At 43.0% G+C, this 18,916-nt stretch overlaps 1 protein-coding gene and 1 long non-coding RNA gene across 4 annotated transcripts in view; one reads left to right on the top strand and one right to left on the bottom strand.

Moving 5' to 3' along the window:
- Positions 1 to 4,250, bottom strand: part of LOC308596963 (leucyl-cystinyl aminopeptidase-like) — a 44,273-nt gene extending 40,023 nt beyond the window's left edge. Inside the window, exon 1 of one of the 3 annotated variants that reach the window (XM_081212351.1) lies at positions 3,889 to 4,250. In XM_081212351.1, the coding sequence (XP_081068477.1) occupies positions 3,889 to 3,910 (22 nt within the window). In that variant the 5' untranslated portion in view covers positions 3,911 to 4,250. Of the gene's footprint in view, positions 1 to 3,434; positions 3,574 to 3,653; positions 3,771 to 3,888 lie in introns of those variants that run through there. The other 2 variants (XM_081212352.1, XM_081212353.1) reach the window with 2 other exon arrangements.
- Positions 4,251 to 6,808: 2,558 nt separating this feature from the next.
- Positions 6,809 to 11,205, top strand: LOC308597011. Its single transcript, XR_014012796.1, has 2 exons — positions 6,809 to 8,266; positions 8,841 to 11,205. It is a non-coding gene; the product is annotated as an uncharacterized lncRNA (long non-coding RNA).
- The last annotated feature ends 7,711 nt before the right edge of the window (positions 11,206 to 18,916 follow it).

The following is an 18,916-nucleotide window of genomic DNA, read 5'->3' on the forward strand; positions in this document are numbered from 1 at the left end:
GGTTCTCCTCAGGCCCCTGAGATTCACAGTCAACAAAACAAAGCAGTACTGAGAAGAAGATAAATCTTGACTAGAGACCGGAACACATTTGCATCTGACTGATAATGATTTTTCTGTCTATACTGCATTTACACTACTTTGTCTTCAGTCTGTTTCTGTGATTCTATAGGCAGGGGAAGGAGGAAGAAAAAGAAGGAAACTCATGTCTGTAGTACAGTAAATGACTTGTGGGGGCAGGTTAATGGAAGGCATTGGTGGGGGTGTGAAAGAGAGAGAGAGAGAGAGAGAGAGAGAGAGAGAGAGAGCACTTCCCCACTGAGATAGGGAAAGTGGTGGTTTTTTTAAAAAAGGGAGAAGTTTGAGTAAAGCAAAGATGAAAAGACACTGAAAGGAACATGGTGGTTTTAAACAATGGAAGAGGTTTGACTAGAGCCCAGATGGAAGGGCACTGAGATGTGGTGTGTTTTTTTAAGTTTTAACGGGGAGAAATAGCAGAAATGGATACAAGACAGATGTAACTGAGTAAGAAAAAACCCCAAACATAATATGTGATTACCCTCTGAAACAGAAATACTTATATTTCCTGTTCTGCCAGAACAAGAGTAAGCTTTGGCAGATCAAATTATGTGTCTCCTTTCCCTGTTCAAGTGCTGTGGCTTAGAAGCAAGCAAAGAATTTAAATGCCAATATACTCTACCTGAATGACGCTTGCTATAACATATGAATTCTTTAAAACACAATCATGATTCACAAGGCCTACAGGGCCGAAAGACACCACCTGTTAGGAGGAAGAAAGATGAGGGAGCAGGAAGGCACAGGCAACATCAGAGCCCGTCTCCTTCCCTCTACCAAACAAATGTTATATCATTTTAAAAAATCATAGAGTTGGGACCCTGTGTTTTAGACATTTAAAATTGTAAACTGCCTTGGGTGCCTCATCATAAAAGCTATATATAAATGCAACAAAATGAAGCAGCAGCAGCAGCCATCCAACGGACGGGGTTAATAAGACGCAAGATAAAATATCCCAGGATAAGAGACCATGTGAATTGAACCAAAGTGGCATTGGCCCAGTAGCCCATTTCTTCCTAATCTATATCATTTAAGGAAAAGGGTTTTAGGACACTTTGGAGGACATTTGTATGGTCTTACTATAGTATCTCCTGTCTCAGGAAAAGGACCTGCTGCAGGTGCCAGTGGTTAAAAATGCAATAACATGCTCCATAAATGAAACCTTGACATGTCTCAGACGAATGCTTGAGGAACATTCTCATGTACAGGCAACTAAGAATTATACCAAAGCAAAGGAGTACTGTCTGTTCTATCTATCTATCTATCTATCTGTTTTTATATTGTAAACTGCCCTGTGATCCTTAGATGAAGGATCCTATAGAAATGTAATAATAATAATAATAATAATAATAATAATAATAATAATAATAATAATAGTTACTCACTATACTTTCTCAAAACACTAATCAAAGGCAGGAAACCATTTGTTAGGTGGGGGAAAGGGTTTACTTTTAATCCATCCACCTCTCTCGTCTGCAAATGGCCCCCAGCCCCTTTAAGCAAGTTCCACTCTCTCACTTCCTGCCACAGCAAGTTTTTAAAACCAAAAGCCTTGCCCAGTTAGTGAGAAACAAACAGCCTTGGAGTCACTTAAGGGGAGGTGGGGTTGGTGGGTGGGATGTATCATTAGTCCTTCCCACACCTGGAAGGTCATTAGTCCTTCCCACACTTCAAATGCTCCTGTCCCTAGATCAGAGAAAGCAAGCTGTGCCCTCCAGCTGTTGTTGGACTACAACTCCCATCAGTCCCAGCCAGCATGGCCAAAGGTCAGGATTAATGGGAGTTTAATCCAACCAGAGGGCATCATATTTGCAACATCTGCCTCTGGTTATGCTGGCAAATCTGGATTTGGAATCATGCCTTTATGAAGGTAACATGTTGTCCCACGCATCTCTTATTTCTTGTGATAAACTCTTGTGAGTGTTTTGCGCAACGTGCATGAATTCAATTTAAGCAGTACAAAGTTTTACAGACTAAAGCCACACACAAGGCCTCTATATAGGGGGAAATTCCCAGGTTCCAATATTGATTCTGGGTTTTTTTGTTGGGGTTTTTTTTTTTTTGGTATGTGTGTGCTACTGCTTCATAAAGCTTTTTTAAAATGTAGGAAAAGATCACAGAGATTCTTCCATAATATTAGCATTCTATCTATTTTAAACAGCTTGAAGACATTTTCACACCTGTGAACTGTTACTCTTGCATTCTGCCTAACAAGTTTCCCTGACATCATCAATTTGATGGTGCCAGATAATGTTTGCCACTCCAAACTGTCATGTAGTTTGGAGATTTGAGAGCACCCCTTGCATTTTACAGCTAAATTCTGGCAGGGAATGAAATCTTATATGTGAAAAACAACACAGTTGGTAAAAACAGGAGCGAATCTTATGACACCTTACAGGCAAACAAATGTTTTATGCCATAAGATTTCATGGACTACATTTCACTTCATTAGGTGCATGAAATGTTGTCCTCCTAAGTAAGAACACAATTATCTTCTGACTTCAGTTTACAATCCCCCGCCTCAACTATATGCATATATATACACATGTAACACAGGGCAACACTTCATTCATCTCCTGAAATAAACTAGTCTATGAAACCTCACACCATGTTTATTAAGTCTTGAAGGGAGCCACAAGACTCACTGCCGCAATCATCATGTAAATAGTATGGGAGTAAAACAAACAAACAATTTTGCAGTTACACTGAATGGCTTCAAAGGTTTTAACTTTTTATAACACCCCCCCCCCCCACAGCTGCTAACAATCCTTGCACTAAAAACTCAAGTAGTAGTCTTGGTTCTCCTTTTGTTTAGGCGAGATGTGGTTTGTGGATTTTCTCTAAATAGCAGTAACTTTTAAAAAAGGAGATACTGTATGCAAGTTTATTAAACAAAAATAATGGTCAATTATTTAGAGTTCATGGGTAGAGAAGGCAATGCTTCTTGTCCCAGACACTGAAGTGGTTCGCTAGGTGTCCCCTGCCCACAACAAGCCCCACTAAAGTCAAGTTTGTCGGCCTACTGAACAACAGTCAGCATGTCTAAAGTTTGTCGCCATCTTCCATCCTAGCATTGAGCCTTTGGGCTGAAAACAAAACCGACACAGCGGGGACATTTGAGCAAACCGGCGCATAGTTCGAAGGAGCTTTGGAAATGGAAAAGTCAATAAACCAAGAGAGCAAGTTACAACAGGTTGGGGAGCGTTTGCCTCATTCAAGATGGGGCTGCTGCCCCAAGGCCAAGGTTGTAGCTCTTCGCAGGTACCCTTCCAAAGAAGGGCTCTTGTCCACACGGACAGGCCACTCCAGCCCCACTGAAAGCTCTTCCTCCCTGGAAGGGTCGCCTAGCTGGGCGCTCCTACTTTTCCAATCCAGAGGCGCTGGTGCGCCTCAGAAGCGCCTCGCTTCAGGCCACGAGGAGGCTTCCTCCCGCCAAACTTTCCTTTCCAGGAGCCTCGGGGGTCGTCCGAACTCGCTTAGCTCAGAGCTTCAAGTTGCGGGTGGAGGCGAGGCGGAGGGTGGGCGCGCGCGCATGGCTCCTTCACCCCGGCGCTTTCCTTTTGGGGAGGCGACCCCCTGACCTTCAGGCTGCGCGCGGCCTTGCGCGGATGCAGCAAGTCTCCCTTTCCCGGCACAGCCGCCGGGGCGCACGGCCTCTCTCTTGTTGCCGCCTCGGGGCCGGGTGCTTTCTGCCACCCTCGGAGCTCTCCTCCAGCAGCAGCAACAGCATGAGGGGCGAGGAGGAGTCTGGTTACAGCTGGCGAGCCGAAAGGCCAGACAGAGAGACAGAGGGGAGGAAGGAGCTGTCGTACTCACCGTTACTGGGGAAAGGCTCCATTTTCCCGCGAGCAAAAAGCCCAAACAAGGCGGGGTGGCGGGAGGAGGAGAAAGACGCACGCAAATGAAGAAGAAGAAAGCAGAAACCCGCCGCTGCGGCTCCTCCTCACTCCGCTTCCTCCGCCCCGCAGGGAGACAGCTGCATGTTGCCCGGGCGGCTGCGGCGGCCGGTGCTTAAATCCGCTGCATGCATGCAATAATATCGGTCGACAGCAGGGAAAACAACAGCCCGGATGACGACGAAGGCCAAAAACAGAAAAGAAAAAAAAGAGGGTCTCCGGCGTTGCTGCGCTTCCCCTTCTTCTCGGCACGGCGGCGTCCCCGGCTAGCTTCGCCTCTCGCACCAACCCCGCCCGACCATTTTCTGCTCCGGGGCTTGTGCAATCCCTCCCCCTGCCTGGGCTGGGCTGCTTCAGACGGAGCAGCGCCTGCCGCCTCGGCTGCAAGAGCAGGCGGTGGGAGAGGAAGCTCGCAGCTTGTCTGGCTAGGCGCCTTGCTCCACGGCCATCGGCGCCACATCCAGGAGGAGAGGTCGACGCGCCGTTTCGCAGCACTTGCAGTATCTGTTCCTGTAGTTGCGTGTGTGTCATAGCTGTCAACTTTTCCCTTTTCTTGCGAGGAATCCTATTCGGAATAAGGGAATTTGCCTTTAAAAAAGGCAAACGTTGACAGCTATGGTATGGGTGTGTGTATTAATCTGGAATAATTCGCCATCGTTGTTTCCTATATGGCCATTGATTTGCACGCCCACCCCACCCATAACCGGATTAGAATCGGATCCGGCTGCGATCCTAAACCCAAGCATAAATCCCTATGAGCCAAGTAGACGTGAGCTCAGAGTAAACACGCTTAGGATCGGGTTGCTAGCCATAAACATGCAATAAAGACAGGAGCTACCATTTCCCCAGCCCTTGGTTGTGAGCACAAGTAATAGTCTGTTTTAAGAGATCGGGGGTGGAGGCGAGTAAAATTATTTTGAGTATGCATTTGCCGCTTCTAGGGCTTTCCCCCTCCCATCTTTAACCTTTCCACGTTTCACTGAATCAAACAGGGCGTAAGATTTTCTCCGCATACTGTTCCTATTGGGTAAAAATTCTGACGGGGCACCTCTGCGTGACAACTGCGTAGCAAGTAGGAATTTGGCAAGCGATGCTTCTTCCCCACATCAACTGATAAATTATCTTCCTCCCACAGCTGGTAAAGGTGGTGTGATATCAGTATCATTTTCGAACTGGAACCTGGTCATTTTGGAGGGAAATAAATGTGAGGATGACCCGTAAGGGAAATGACAGTGCAGTAGTTTCATGGTTTGTCACCAAATGGTAACCTGATGCGTGTTGGCCAAGCAGCTTTTAAAAGAAACAAAAATGGCTATGGAAAACCAGCTGGCCATATACTCAGCTAAGATTTGACTATGCATGTTGACCCAATCCACCTCCAAGTTAATGTCACGGGCATTGCCAATTAAGATCAAATGCAAGCTCTGCCCTCTTCTGTTGAGTCATAGGATCCATCTTTTGGCCAAGACCTATACTTTGGGTTCCCATTTCCCCAGTTCCTTGCCCTGCCCCAATTTTGGCTATTGTTGGTGTGTCTAGATGCACTTGACTGTGGTGCACCCATGAGTGGTGGATTAAAATGCTGTATCGCAGATTACATCCTTCCAGTTGTGTGTCTGATTTGTGGTGGCCCAAAGCATGTTCTGTGATTGAGACCCCCAGTTCTTGATTCCCCCACCACATACATGTTTTGGCTGCTGCTGGTGAGCATTAGTGCGCTTGACCGTGCCATGCACTTGGAGGGGGCTCTGGGCCAGGTGGGATCCAATGCCATCTTGTAGAAGACCCTCACCTGGATGCGTGGGTGCATGATGTGTGGTGGCTCAAAGCGTATTTTGCTGGTGGCACCTCAGTTCTTGATTTGTTATGATCCTAGGATATCATCTTGCATTTTGAGCGTTTCGCAAGCATGGCAATTTGGATTGGTGAAAATTATTGCTGTGTTTGCAGTGGAGAGTCCCCCAAGAAATTGCCCCATGTATAGATGCATTAGACAGTTGCCCTATGCCAGAAATATATGCTGTTTTCTTGGCTAAAACTGAAAATCTCATAGATGTGTTAGCCTTCACTACAGGATCTCCCTCATAATCTGGCTACACAACTTTATTAATGCATTCTGTGTTGTTACAGTTGCCTGACCCAGTTCCCATTAAAAAAACCAACACCAAACAATTCATACTCTGTCTCAACACAAAGCTGTAAGAGGTCTATCATGTCAACTGCTTCATATACTGGTCTTGTTATGAAGACCGAGGTTATGTGACTCACAATGGTTATTATATTGTACAGCTTCTGTTTATTTTCCTCAAATGCTTTTGCAGAAAACTCAATAAGCTGCTGTGCAATTAGCACCTTTTTCCTGTTCATGACAGGATGTTAGAAGCATCTTCATCTGATCTACTGTACCATCCATTTTGAGTGCTCTCTTGCAGTTTCATTGTAGTCTTTGTACTTGGTACAAATTTGGTAATGCATGTGCCCTGTATCCCTTGTACTACTGGTTAGGGGAATAAAATGCAAAAAGGACATACAAGTTCTTTTTTAAAATCTAAGTATGCTAATCGGGGAGAATATTTCAAAAGCCATGCATGGCAAAATCCATGACTGCATACCTTTCTGTAGGGGTCCAGCATTCAGTTAGAAGCCCCCCTTTTAACACATCTGGTGGAGAATCTGCTTTCTATGTAGTTCCCCATATCCAGGTTTTCCTGTTCAAGTTGTACAGTCCCTTTCCAAAATAAAAAAATCCTTTTTTTTTTTTTTTGTTTTGACTGTGGCAGACCAACACGGCTACCTACCTGTAACTGTCCCTTTCCACCCACCTCTTAGAGAGGGGTGACTTTCCCCCCTCTTTCCTTTTTGCTGAAAGGCAAATAGGCACTGTTTTGAATGTGCCTAAGTGTGGTGTGCAACCAAGAATGCAGAGCCAGGCAACATTTTCAAAAGGAAACTTCCGTTTATTGTAAAGTAAAAAAGGATATGAAAGCGTATAAATCACAGTGCAGTTGAGGACTAATTTATGTACAGCAGCCTAAGCAGGTGCATTTGATTATCGCTCTAACACATTCATAACTCTAAGTGGAAGAATTTAAGAATTCCATACAGGAAAAATGGAAGGTTTGGAGTACAACCAAGTGTCATACAAATTCCCAGAGACAGAAATGGGTTGTAAAGATATACTTCTCTTGGCTCAGATTGGGAAACGCCTAGCTGCCGGGGGGATGAAAAGATGTGGAGGAGCTCTTGATTAAAAGCAGGAGTGGGATGCCTCATGTCTGCAAGGTTCATCCATCTGGGATATGCTCCAAACCTGAGGCACCAGGACCTCCTCCTGAACTTTGGGGCCTTCAGTCCAATGAAAGCTGCCTTTGTGAGAGCACCTAGAAAGAGGCACCAGGTGGAGCTCAAAAAGGCTAATTAACATTTCAAAAACAAATTTCCTGGATATGCTTTTACCTCTCACAGATGTGTCTACCTGTGGGAGTGTGCGGGAGTGGTTTTAATGACATCCAAATGAAAGGTGAGCATGTTTCCTTGCTTACCTGAGAAAATGGTAGGGCCCCAATTTTTTATGGCTCTTCTCCTTGCCCCAGGGAAGATGTGCAGCACGACTTGTGCTGACATAACAATTTTTAGATAAACAACTCTTGATCATAGGCTTGCTATGAATGATAAATAATGGGAAGATATTAACCTCTAGCTAGGCAGTGCGCTTTAGCAACAGGCCTGTATCAAGGACTCCTTTTTGAGGTTTGAATATGCCGTCTTCCCTTGCTGTTCTGCTGCAATTAAAGCCAGGATGCTTGCGTTCATGTCATGTAGCATTCAGTGGTGAAAAGAGGGCCAGAGCAGGGAGGAGGAAGGCAAAGGGGAATATGTCCCAGACTGCATTATGGATGATACCCACATCGGTCTCTTGAGACGAACCAAAATTCTGGTGCCATGCGCAGTCCTCAGGTATGTGTCTGAGGCCTTCTAGCTATCTTCTGCTTCTTGAAGTAGTTGCAGATATCCATAGCTAAAAAAAGAGCAACAGCTCTGCTTCTTTGCTTTCTCTAACAACCTAATACAGGAAAACACTACTTTTCCTTTCTACTTTCAACTGATCAATCCTGTAGCAAGTAAGTTTCTGTTTCCCAAGAAAGCAATTTTTGCTACCCATTTCCTGAGAACCATGCAGCACTTTTCATTTCTGTTTTTGGCCACTGTCCCCACCTACCTCTCAAAAACCAGGAACACCCCAAACTCACCACCAAGTACCACAATACCTCTGTTTATATTGTCATTGTATTTCTAGGGTTTCCAAATCTTGTAACATTTACAGAAGCAGCATCACTACATCAGAACAAGCAGCATGGAGATGAGCTGTCTGCTGGACCAGGAAAGCTCTTTTCCGTAAAAGTGCTGTCCTGGCGTGGCATCCATCCTCAATAAGAGCGGTCTCAGAGATCACTCTAAGCCTCAGGATGTGAGTGTGCTTACTACTAAATGTATTCTTTATTGTAATGTAAGTGAACCGTTGACCTTCTCCTGTGGGCTCCCCCATGGATAATACACAGCCATAATGGCTAGTAGCCATTGATAAGACTTATCCATGAATCATGATGAATCATGAATCATAACCTTAAGAAGAGCCCTGCTGAAGGCCTATCTAGTCCAGCATTCTGTTCTTACAATTGCCAACCAGATGTCCATGTGAAGCCTGCAACCAGGACACAACAGTACAGTCATACCTTGGATCCCGAACGCCCTGGAACTCGGACATTCTAGCTCCCAAACGCTACAAACCCGGAAGCAATTATTCCAGTTTGCAAATGTTCTTTTGGAACCCGAACGTCCAGCGGGGCTTCCTTGGCTTCTGTTTGGCTGCAGGAGCTTCCTGCAGCCAATCAGAAGCCGCAATGTGATTTTCGAAAACTTTGGAAGTCGAATGGACTTCCTGAATGGATTCTGTTCGACTTCCAATGTATGGTTGTATTCTCCCCACTTGTGTCCCATCAACTGATAATCAATGATCATCCTTTTATAAGAGGTGTTTAACTGGATCACAAGAAATGAGCAAGAAAATGGCCAGTCCAGTGTAGTAACGTGAGGCTGCTTAAAAAATAATTGTAAACAATTAAAATTGTTTTTAGGATTGGAATGACGCTTGTTGTTAAAAGTTGGACTATGGTTTTATTGAAGATTTAATAGAACTGGATTAACAGAGAAGAGGCAAGAGGAAAAGTTAACATAAGGAACCACAAAAGGGGAGGAGGGAAGTCAAAGGGAACTTATGGAAATTGTCTGTCTATGATTATGATTGTTTGTAAACCTAAAAATCTAAATAAATTTTTTAAAAAGAATGAGATGGTACACAACAGAACTGGTTAATTGATACCGAATTAGTTTGGTGCTATTGTATCAAACCTTGTCTTATCAGCTGCCAGTTTTTAACTCTGAATTTCTTCAGTACCCCAAGATCACCAGTGACAGACAAGGAAACTTTTTATGTAGGGTATAATGTGTAACTCATGTTCATGGTAAAAAATATACACAGTGAAACCATGGGCGTAGCTAGCATTTATTTTAGGGTGGGCAGGCTTTATGTTGTGGAGACAGAACCAAGTAATCTGTAATGCAATTGGTCAGTTAGTTAAGCGTTTTTATTTATTTACTTCATTTAGGAGGGGCAGTTGCCCCCTTGCAACCCGAAGCTATGCCCATGAGTGAAACAAGAATCTGTAGTACTAGCACAGTAGAAGAACAAATATTGCAAGGAAGGCAAACAATTTCACCAAGAAGATAGTTAACACAAATACAATAGATAACTAGTTTCACAGTGATCTTGTTTGCTTTACAAACAAGTGAAGATAGCATGTTGTGCCGGGGATCCAAAGTCCTTCATGCAGAAACAGGAAGCATGTCACACATACCTGGGGGCAGAAGCAGTATTGTGCCTCACAGGGTGGCCCTCTGGTGCCCTCCTGACTAGAACAGGCTATGAAGGGCTTCTAATAGATAAAGGAAGTTGAAGAGAGCTACTGCCATGAGCAAGTTAGAACAGCAAGCATGGCGCTTTGGATATCTGCCTTAAGAAAGTCACAAACGTTTTAGCTGTAGCTAAATATTTGGAAGTAACTACAGTAATGACAATTACTTCTTCATTTATAGCTTCAGGACTGATTTGGGGGATTTTGAGCTTTCATGGCACTTTGCATAAATGCTTTGGTCTTGGTTTGGCATTTAGCAATCCAGGAAAGGCAACTGCCGGTTCCAGACACCACCACCCCATCTATGCTTGCAGGATTAACATGTTAGAGCAAACATGATTTTGTTCTTCTCTGGGCTGCCCATCTACCTACCGCATGTGTAGATAATTCTGCCCTGCTTGAACAGAGCATGGAGATGATAATAGATGCGACGAAAAGCCACAACATCGGAGATTGAGGAGGAAGGAGAAATATTATTCCTATCAAAATAATCTATACATTTCAGTCTGTAAACCAATCCCATGCTATCTTCACCATTCTGGAGACTGATTTCACAGGAAATTCATGCTAATATGTGACCAGATAGCAACCCACGGTACAGACTGGACCAATTGCTGGTGCAGTTGTGAGGTTGGGGTGTACACTATGTCTGGAATGATGTTGGCACCTGCCAGTGCATCCCAACAATACTGTTCCTGATTTAAATGATTTAAGGAGTACAGCAACCCTTCATCCCATATACAACTCCCAGGAAGCACTACTTTATGTCTGTGCACCAGTGTGCATACAATCACACTCTTTCTTGGCATCATATTTCCTCTAGTTACACTGACTGTAACAGTATCCCTACTAAGCAGTGAGAAAATGGATTATTTAAAACCCAAGAGGGATTTTAGGATGATAAAATTTTAACATCAAATATTTTATGAAGGCTAAAGATTGTGGAATAAAGCAGAGAGAAATTGTCACTTGCTGCAAATCTGCATGCTAACGTTACCAACTGGTAGTAAAACCAGGCAGCGGTTTCTGTAAATATATGGTTAATGGAAATTTAACTGTTACCTATTTAGTGGCCCAATTTATATATGCAGCAGGCTGCACGGGCAGCTTGTACTGCTTGTACAACTTGTACTGTAGTTCAACCACATGAGTGGAGCATCTTGTGGCAATTTTGTGTAAGTGGCTCCCCACATGGTGTGAGTGGGTATTATTTATCATATTCTGTTTTATAACCATTCCCAAAGTGGCTTACAAAATATGCTAAACTCAACATTTAAGTCTGGCATCAGAAAAAGAACCATCCCAAATATGCATCAGTTTTCAGAACATTTATCCAATCATGTTTTTCCTCATTGCAAAGTATACACAAGACATTAGGAAATTAGCACCATTCAAAAATGAACAAATGGAAGAGGAAAAGAAGAGAGGAATTTGAGTGGAGCCTCACAATACATACAAAAATATTTTATGTTGTGCCAGCAGTTTCTGTCTGGGGGTGCTCTTTATTTGCATAGTAATAAAATCATGCCAAATAGTTAAAAACTTACATGGTGTTACTATCATCTAATAATCATTCATAATCTCGCATACGATTCATCCAGTTAGGCCCATAGCATCCTTACAGTTCTGCTTCCAACATAAATTTCACTAGATCATTGGAAACTATTGTAATTTTTAAATAGAAATGTCTCTACAGCAGAGCTTTCCAAACTTTTCCTGCTGGTGACACACGTTTTAGATATGCATCATTTTGCTACACAGTAATTCAGTTTTACTAGCAAACCGCAGGTTAAATTAACCCCTTCCCAGCCCCGGGCAAACCTACACACTGCAGATGACAAGGTGTCATGACACAGTTTGTAAAGCTCTGATCTACAAGATTATTTAGGTGGTATTTCCTGCCTTCCTCCTGGTTCTTTATTTGGCCTCTGCCAACCAGGAAGTGCAATTCACTAAGGCCCTCCTAGGCAAGGGAGTGCAGCTAAGCTGCTGAAACTCGCTCAGCCCTTGTCAGGGAGAGGAAAACGCAAGAGTAGGAAAGCTTACGTCTGCTGCAAGCACCAGTACAATCCTACAGGAACTGACAGGTAGCCTTGAAAAATGCTGTTCTGAACTGTATAGAACTAAATAGTCATGACAGATTACGGTCATAGGGACAACCACTACATGGCTGCATTCAACAGAGAATTTGGATCATAAGATCCGTGGCTTTTAGAAATTAATAGGATGTAGTTTATGGAGACAACTCTTGACAGTCGACAAATGAGCACAATGTACCTCAGATGATAAAAGAGTGCTTCTTTTTGGCGTTCATTTCACAAAGGAGGAAAACAACCACCATGCGTTATAGAAGCACTGGAAAATAAGAGAGAATGAAACTGAAATGGAATTCAACACGGTAGCTTGAAATCCGACTGTAGTCAAAAGTGAGCAAGAAGATCACGGCTAATCCTCAAAATTTGCATTGAAAATATACCCGGTGGTGTTTGATGAAAGGTAGACCAAGCTACTGTTTTTCATGGGTTCTTCTCAGCCATCAAAAAGAATGTAAAATATCTGGATGATAGCCAATGTTCAGAATTTACCCTCTTCTCCCCCACTCTGCTGCCCTCTGCAGACCAAGAGGAGGCTTCCAATATTCATACTGTGACAGTAAAAAGCCCTGGCAAATAATTGTTTCTGTTTGCAAATAGCTAAATTTACCATCTACATCATATTTCTGATGTACAGGCAGATAATTGTGAAGTAACAGCTCTTATCAACATAGGCTTCGAAAGCATGATGCCAACAATACAGACCTAAAGCACTTAACCATCTTCAAATATCTAAAGGCCTATCACATGGAAGATGGAGCAAGCTTGTTTTCAGACACTAGGTCCCAAAACAATGGATTCAAGTTACAAGAAAGGTGGTTCTGACAAAACACCAGGAAGAACTTTCTGACAGTAAGAGCTGCTCAACAGGAATGGTCTCACATGGGAGGTGATAGACTCCCCTTCCTTGGTAGTTTTTTAGTTCTGTCATGGATGTTTTAGCTGAGATTCTTGCATTGCATGGGGTCCCCTCCAACTCTACAATTCTATGCCAAACAACATGATCTTGAAATGCCTAACAATATTATCTTGCCCACCCTCAGGATTTTGAAATCTCAGTAAAGACCCACCAATGATTTCTCTGTATCTCTTTTAAACTACATACTACGCGGGTGGGGCTGTGGGTTAAACCAGAGCCTAGGACTTGCCGATCAGAAGGTCGGCGGTTTGAATCCTCGCGATGGGGTGAGCTCCCGTTGTTCGGTCCCTGCTCCTGACAACCTAGCAGTTCGAAAGCATTTCAAAGTGCAAGTAGGTAAATAGGTACTCCTCCAGCAGGAAGGTAAACAACGTTTCCGTGCGCTGCTCTGTTTCGCCAGAAGCGGCTTAGTCATGCTGGCCACATGACCCAGAAGCTGTACGCCAGCTCCCTTGGCCAAGAAAGCGAGATGAGCGCCGCAACCCCAGAGTCGGTCACGACTGGACCTAATGGTCATGGGTCCCTTTCCTTTAGCTTTAAGCTTCTTTGATCATCCCATTGATAACAACAGGTCAAAGTGTTCCCTACAGCAGCAGCTGGACTTCTTAGGTATGATGCTTTGGGATAAACTGTAGACTACAGTCACTTCCCTATTATGGACAAAGTGACTATAAGCACAGGAACTTAAATGTTCTTAGAAAATCAGAAACCCACATACCCCACTCCCAAGTATTCACATGATCCTTGATAACTTATTGTGCCTTGCTGGTCTTAACATTTTGCTGTTGTTTGTCTTCATTTACAATGTTTTGAAATTCTGTTTTCTAAAGGTTTCTCTTTTTCAAATTTGGTTTGTACTTTTAAAGCTGCAAAGCTGACTAATAAATGTTCAATTAATAAAGAAATAGCTGCTGGATAGGGATTGCACTTGCAGTACTTAAAAGGCTGTCAATTCTGTCAGCTTTGACAGCGCCGACCATCTGTTTGGAAGTGCGATGGGGATTAAATGCAGGTCCCAGTACTTTGCTCCACTTTCTGACAAGTAAGTGGCATTGTCAGAGCTGGCCATGCCGGCCATCTGTTGGGCAGCTGCACGTGTCTGCAAAACCCAGCATGCTGCTACACACACCTTTGGATCAGAACCATACCATTTCCAGATTCAAAGCATCCTTTCGGTGGCTTACACAATTTTATTATTAATTGCTTAAACCAAGCTATTTCCAGGTTCAAAATGTAGTCTTTACATTGCTTAATTATTTCAATTAGATGTTTCCCTTAACCCAACACAACAAACCATTTCCCCAAAGCCATAGTACGGGGAAATATTTTCCCCAAAATCACCCTAGCAAAGTGTATGGAAGAAGAAGAAAATGCACACCACTCCATTTCCCCCAGTCACACCACACATTTAACTAGTTCAACATTTCTTATCCTTTGACTCCAGATAATACATGGACCCATCCTCAAACTTACTCTCCTGCACTACCAAGTTTAAAATCAGTCTGTTTAACCCATTTTCTGACTGTAAGCCATTGAACCTACTGCCCCCACCAATTTCTCATTCTCATGGTGAATTCAGTCAGCCTTCCTTGGAGGTTTATAAGCAGAGTTTGGATGGCCATCTGCCATGGATGCTTCAGATTCCTGCAGGGGGTTGGAATAGATGACCCTTGGGGTCCCTTCCAACTCTACAATTCTATGATCCTTAATGACTGTTGCCCTATAATATTCTGAAACAGTCCCCCCCAAAAAGCTTCGCATGAATTCACAGTACCTAAGTTCTGAAAAATAAATCACACCCAATCCATTTAGAATGTTTTCTAAAAACCATTTTGACAAACTGTTTTCTGAAGCTACTGTCACCAAACTTAAAAGGGGCATTTTCCCCCCCAAGCAGCACTTCTACCAATATAAGTAGTACAATTTTGTTTTGTCTTCTTTTCCCAAGACAACAGGCCTTCGGGGACATGCTCTGACTTGCTGTATTTTAGTAAAGCATTTGAGTGCTACTGTTCTCGAAGCTACTAACATGAGTTTGACCAAACTGCGGGAGGCAGTGGAAGACAGGAGTGCCTGGCGTGCTCTGGTCCATGGGGTCACGAAGAGTCAGACTCGACTCAGTGACAACAACATACAAGTAAATGGGTATGAAAATGAATAAAACTTCACTTCAGCCGTGAAATTTATTGCATCTTTATTGTAAACACCCTGGCACAGGAAAGATGTGCAAGGAAATGGTATATAAAAATTAACCTTGCACAGAAATATTATGATGTATCTGCTTATTTTACACTTGCTTCAAATTTTATTAAGAATGCAACTTGAGGATTTAAACACGTGATATGTTTCTGATATGTCGCAGAGCAGTTCCGATTTGAGGTGTCCAAAGTATACATTTTATACTAACCAAAGTTTCCAGATTGTCTGCAGAGCTGCCCTTGAAGACAATTCAGTTGGACATATTTCAGAATATAAATAAGCTGTGGCTAGGGCAAAACTGTCCACAACCACCACTAACACAATGATCTTAACGGGTGAGAAGTACTTCAACAATGCAAGATATAATTTCAAGATGGTAAGATTTTGTTACTTTAGTTTATTGTGCTTCAGAAGAATACAGAATGACTTTCTGTGAATAAGCCGGCAGTTATCTCAATTACACTGATAGGGAATGAAGGATGAGAGACAACAAGTCATTCAAGGTTATCAGGCAAGGTTGTGGATGAGGAGGCATTTATAGCATTCTCTCCTAGAACTTGTCTGAGCTGCCACCATTGGCCATTCAGTTAGAAAGGGTTTATTTATTAAATTTATATCCTGCACTTCCTCCCAAAGGGTGGCAAACAACAAGAGTTAAAGCAACAAAAACATCTTAAAAACATTTCCAATACAGATGCAGACTGTACTGGGGAAGATCTCAACTTAAACTGTTTGTTGAAAGATGGAGGTATTCAGCAGGAACTGAAAAGAAAAGCGAGATAGTGTCTATCTCTCATATTCAAATGAAGGGAATTCCTCAGGGCAGATTCCATAATACTAAAGCCCCCACCTCCAAAAGAGGTCCAGAGGGTGCTAACACAAGAACGGGCCTTTTCTGTGGTCGTTCCCCATTTGTGGAATGTTCTCCTCAGGGAGATTTGCCTGGCGCCTTCGTTATATCTTTAGGTGCCATGTTAAAATATTCCTCTTTCAACCAGGCCTTCAGCTGTTAATCTATTGGGGGGGTTATTGTAGTCCCCCTCCCTTTTACTATTATGCATTTTGTGTTTTATGTTGCCACCTGCCTTGTGGTCTCTTGAGGAAGGGAGGTATATAAATTTAATAAATAATAAAGGCCCAAATCATAGAATCAGAGTTGGAAGGGACCTCAAGTATTATCTAATTCAACCCACTGCAATGCAGGAATCTCAACGAAAGCATCCATGACAGATGGCCATCCAAACCCTGCTGAAAAACTTGCAGTGATGGAAAGTCCACAATCTCCTGAGGGAGAATGTTCCACTGTCAAACAGCTCCTACTGTCAGAAAGTTCCTCCTAATGTTGAATCAGAATCCCTTTTCTTGTAGCTTGAAGCCTAGCCTCTGCAGCAGGAGAAAACAAGCTTGCTCCATCTTCCATGTGACAGTCCTTTAGATATTTGAAGATGGCTACCATATCTGCTCTCAGCCTCCTCTTATCTAGGATAAACACACCCAACTCTCTCAACCATTCCTCATAAAGTTTGGTTTTCAGACCCTTGATCATCTTGGGTGCCGTAAGTTACAAAAGTTCCAGCTTATCAATACAGTGGTACCTCGGGTTAAGAACTTAATTTGTTCTGGAGATCTGCTCTTAACCGGAAAGTGTTCTTAACCTGAGGTACCACTTTAGCTAATGGGGCCTCCTGCTACCACCGTGCCGCCGCCACGCGATTTCTGTTCTCATCCTGAAGCAAAGTTCTTAACCTGAGGTACTATTTCTGGGTTAGTGGAGTCTGTCAGTTGAAGCATCTGTAACCTGAAGCATCTGCAACCCGAGGTACCACTGTATCCTTAAACTGTGGCACCCAGAACTGGATACAGCCTTACATTTGTTCCCATTGAAATTTGTTTCTACACTGTGCAGAAAGGATATCCTGACCATGCAGAGCACAGTGATCGAGTGAATCTCAAGGTGTGAGATTATCTTTCAGGTACGACCACTTATTTAGGTTCCGAGATAGCATCTGATTTAAAAGCAATTGCAGCAATTCTTCTAGAGTATTTTTTTTAAGTGCTTCCATATAAAGGTTTTATCTGAAGATCCCAGAAACTACAAAAGGACCATGGGCACGGGGCAGTATGCTTACTATCACACTGATGCTATAAAGTTAAAACATTTTAACTAGATTTACAATTTAATAATGCCTTACTGCCACAGAAGCCTTTTTTGATCCTTCCAAATAACCTGTAAGCAGACAGCCAGAGGTGAAAGTATTTAAATCAGTAATCAAGTCCAAATGGCTGCAAGGTTTAACCAAAGGGTACTCTGATTCTACTCATTCCTTTGGAACAATCATAATTGCTTTCAAGTGGTGACAGACAGACAGACAGCTCCCAGATGGAAGGCTCTTGAGAGCTCTGAACATATTTTGCCTTCTTCCCTGGAAAAGATTAATGTCAGGTAATTGACAGGCCCACACTATAAAGCTATTTCAGAATAATAATGTTTAATGAAGCCTTGGTGCATGAGTGATCCCCTTTGAAATTCATGAACGTTCTGACCTTCTCACTTCAGGAAATAGTTCTCTGGAAAAGGTACTTTAATCTCTGTACTTCATTGCACACATTTTAAATGAAAAACACCCGTACAGAAGAAGACAATATTCCTTGACTTTATAAGAATCTCTGATCTTGGCCTCCCAGAGATGCATACACATTGTACAAATGGATGGAGAATGACGTCTCTTGAAAACAATGAAAACACCAAATGACATATCTTGCCTTGATCTAGAGACCCTTGTGGAAACAGCAGGCTGTGTGACTACTGCTACACGCAAATATATCCCCTGCCACTATCCGCAAAAGCACCAATCATTTGCTTGGCAGGGTGTAGTAGCACTAGAATAATAGAATAGTAAAGTTGGAAGGGACTCCAAGAGTCTCTGCAATACAGGAATCTCAGCTACAGCATCCATTCTATACAGGGTAGCATGCATTTTTGTAGCATAATCTATCTATCCATCCATCCATCTGGTATCAGCCTACTTCAGATGCATCAGCTAGTGTCAGGCATAGGCAAACTTGGCCCTCCAGATGTTTTGAGACTACAATTCCCACCATCCCTGACCACTGGTTCTGTTAGCTAGGGATGATAGGAGCTGCAGTCCCAAAACAACTGGAGGGCCAAGTTTGCCTATGCCTGGTCTAAGTCACAGTCCTGACCACCACCACCCCCGAGCGCATTCATTATAAGACTGGATCTTAAGATTAAAACTGTAAAATTTAAAATATTTGAACTCTTCCATCCCCCTTTTCTGGTTTCTGATTTAGCACTACGCAGATACTGTATTCCAGCTCAGTTAAAACCAGTTTTAAATTATTCATGTACCTACTTCATCACCATCACTGCTATCAAACATTTATTTGGTGCCAATATTATACAGTGGTACCTTGGTTCCAGAAGTGAGCGTTTCGGTTCTCGAAATTTTTTTGGAAGTCAAATGTGTCCTGAGTCCCGAGCTTCCATTTTTAGTGTTGCGCCAGCTGAGCCGCTTTGATGAGAGATCGAGAGAGATTGAAAGATTGCACTGATTGGAGTGGTGGGGGAAGCATTTTAGGGGTGGTTTTTCAACAGCCTGGAATGGATTAATCTGTTTTGCATTACTTTCTATGGGAAAGCATGCCTTGGTTTTGGAATGTTTTGGTTTTGGAACGGACTTCCGGAACGGATTAAGTTCGAGAACCAAGGTAACACTGTACTGTCCTTGCCTGGAAGCCTTATGA

The sequence above is a fragment of the Podarcis bocagei genome, assembly GCF_964188305.1.
Source record: "Podarcis bocagei genome assembly, chromosome: 11".
NCBI lineage: Eukaryota > Metazoa > Chordata > Lepidosauria > Squamata > Lacertidae > Podarcis > Podarcis bocagei.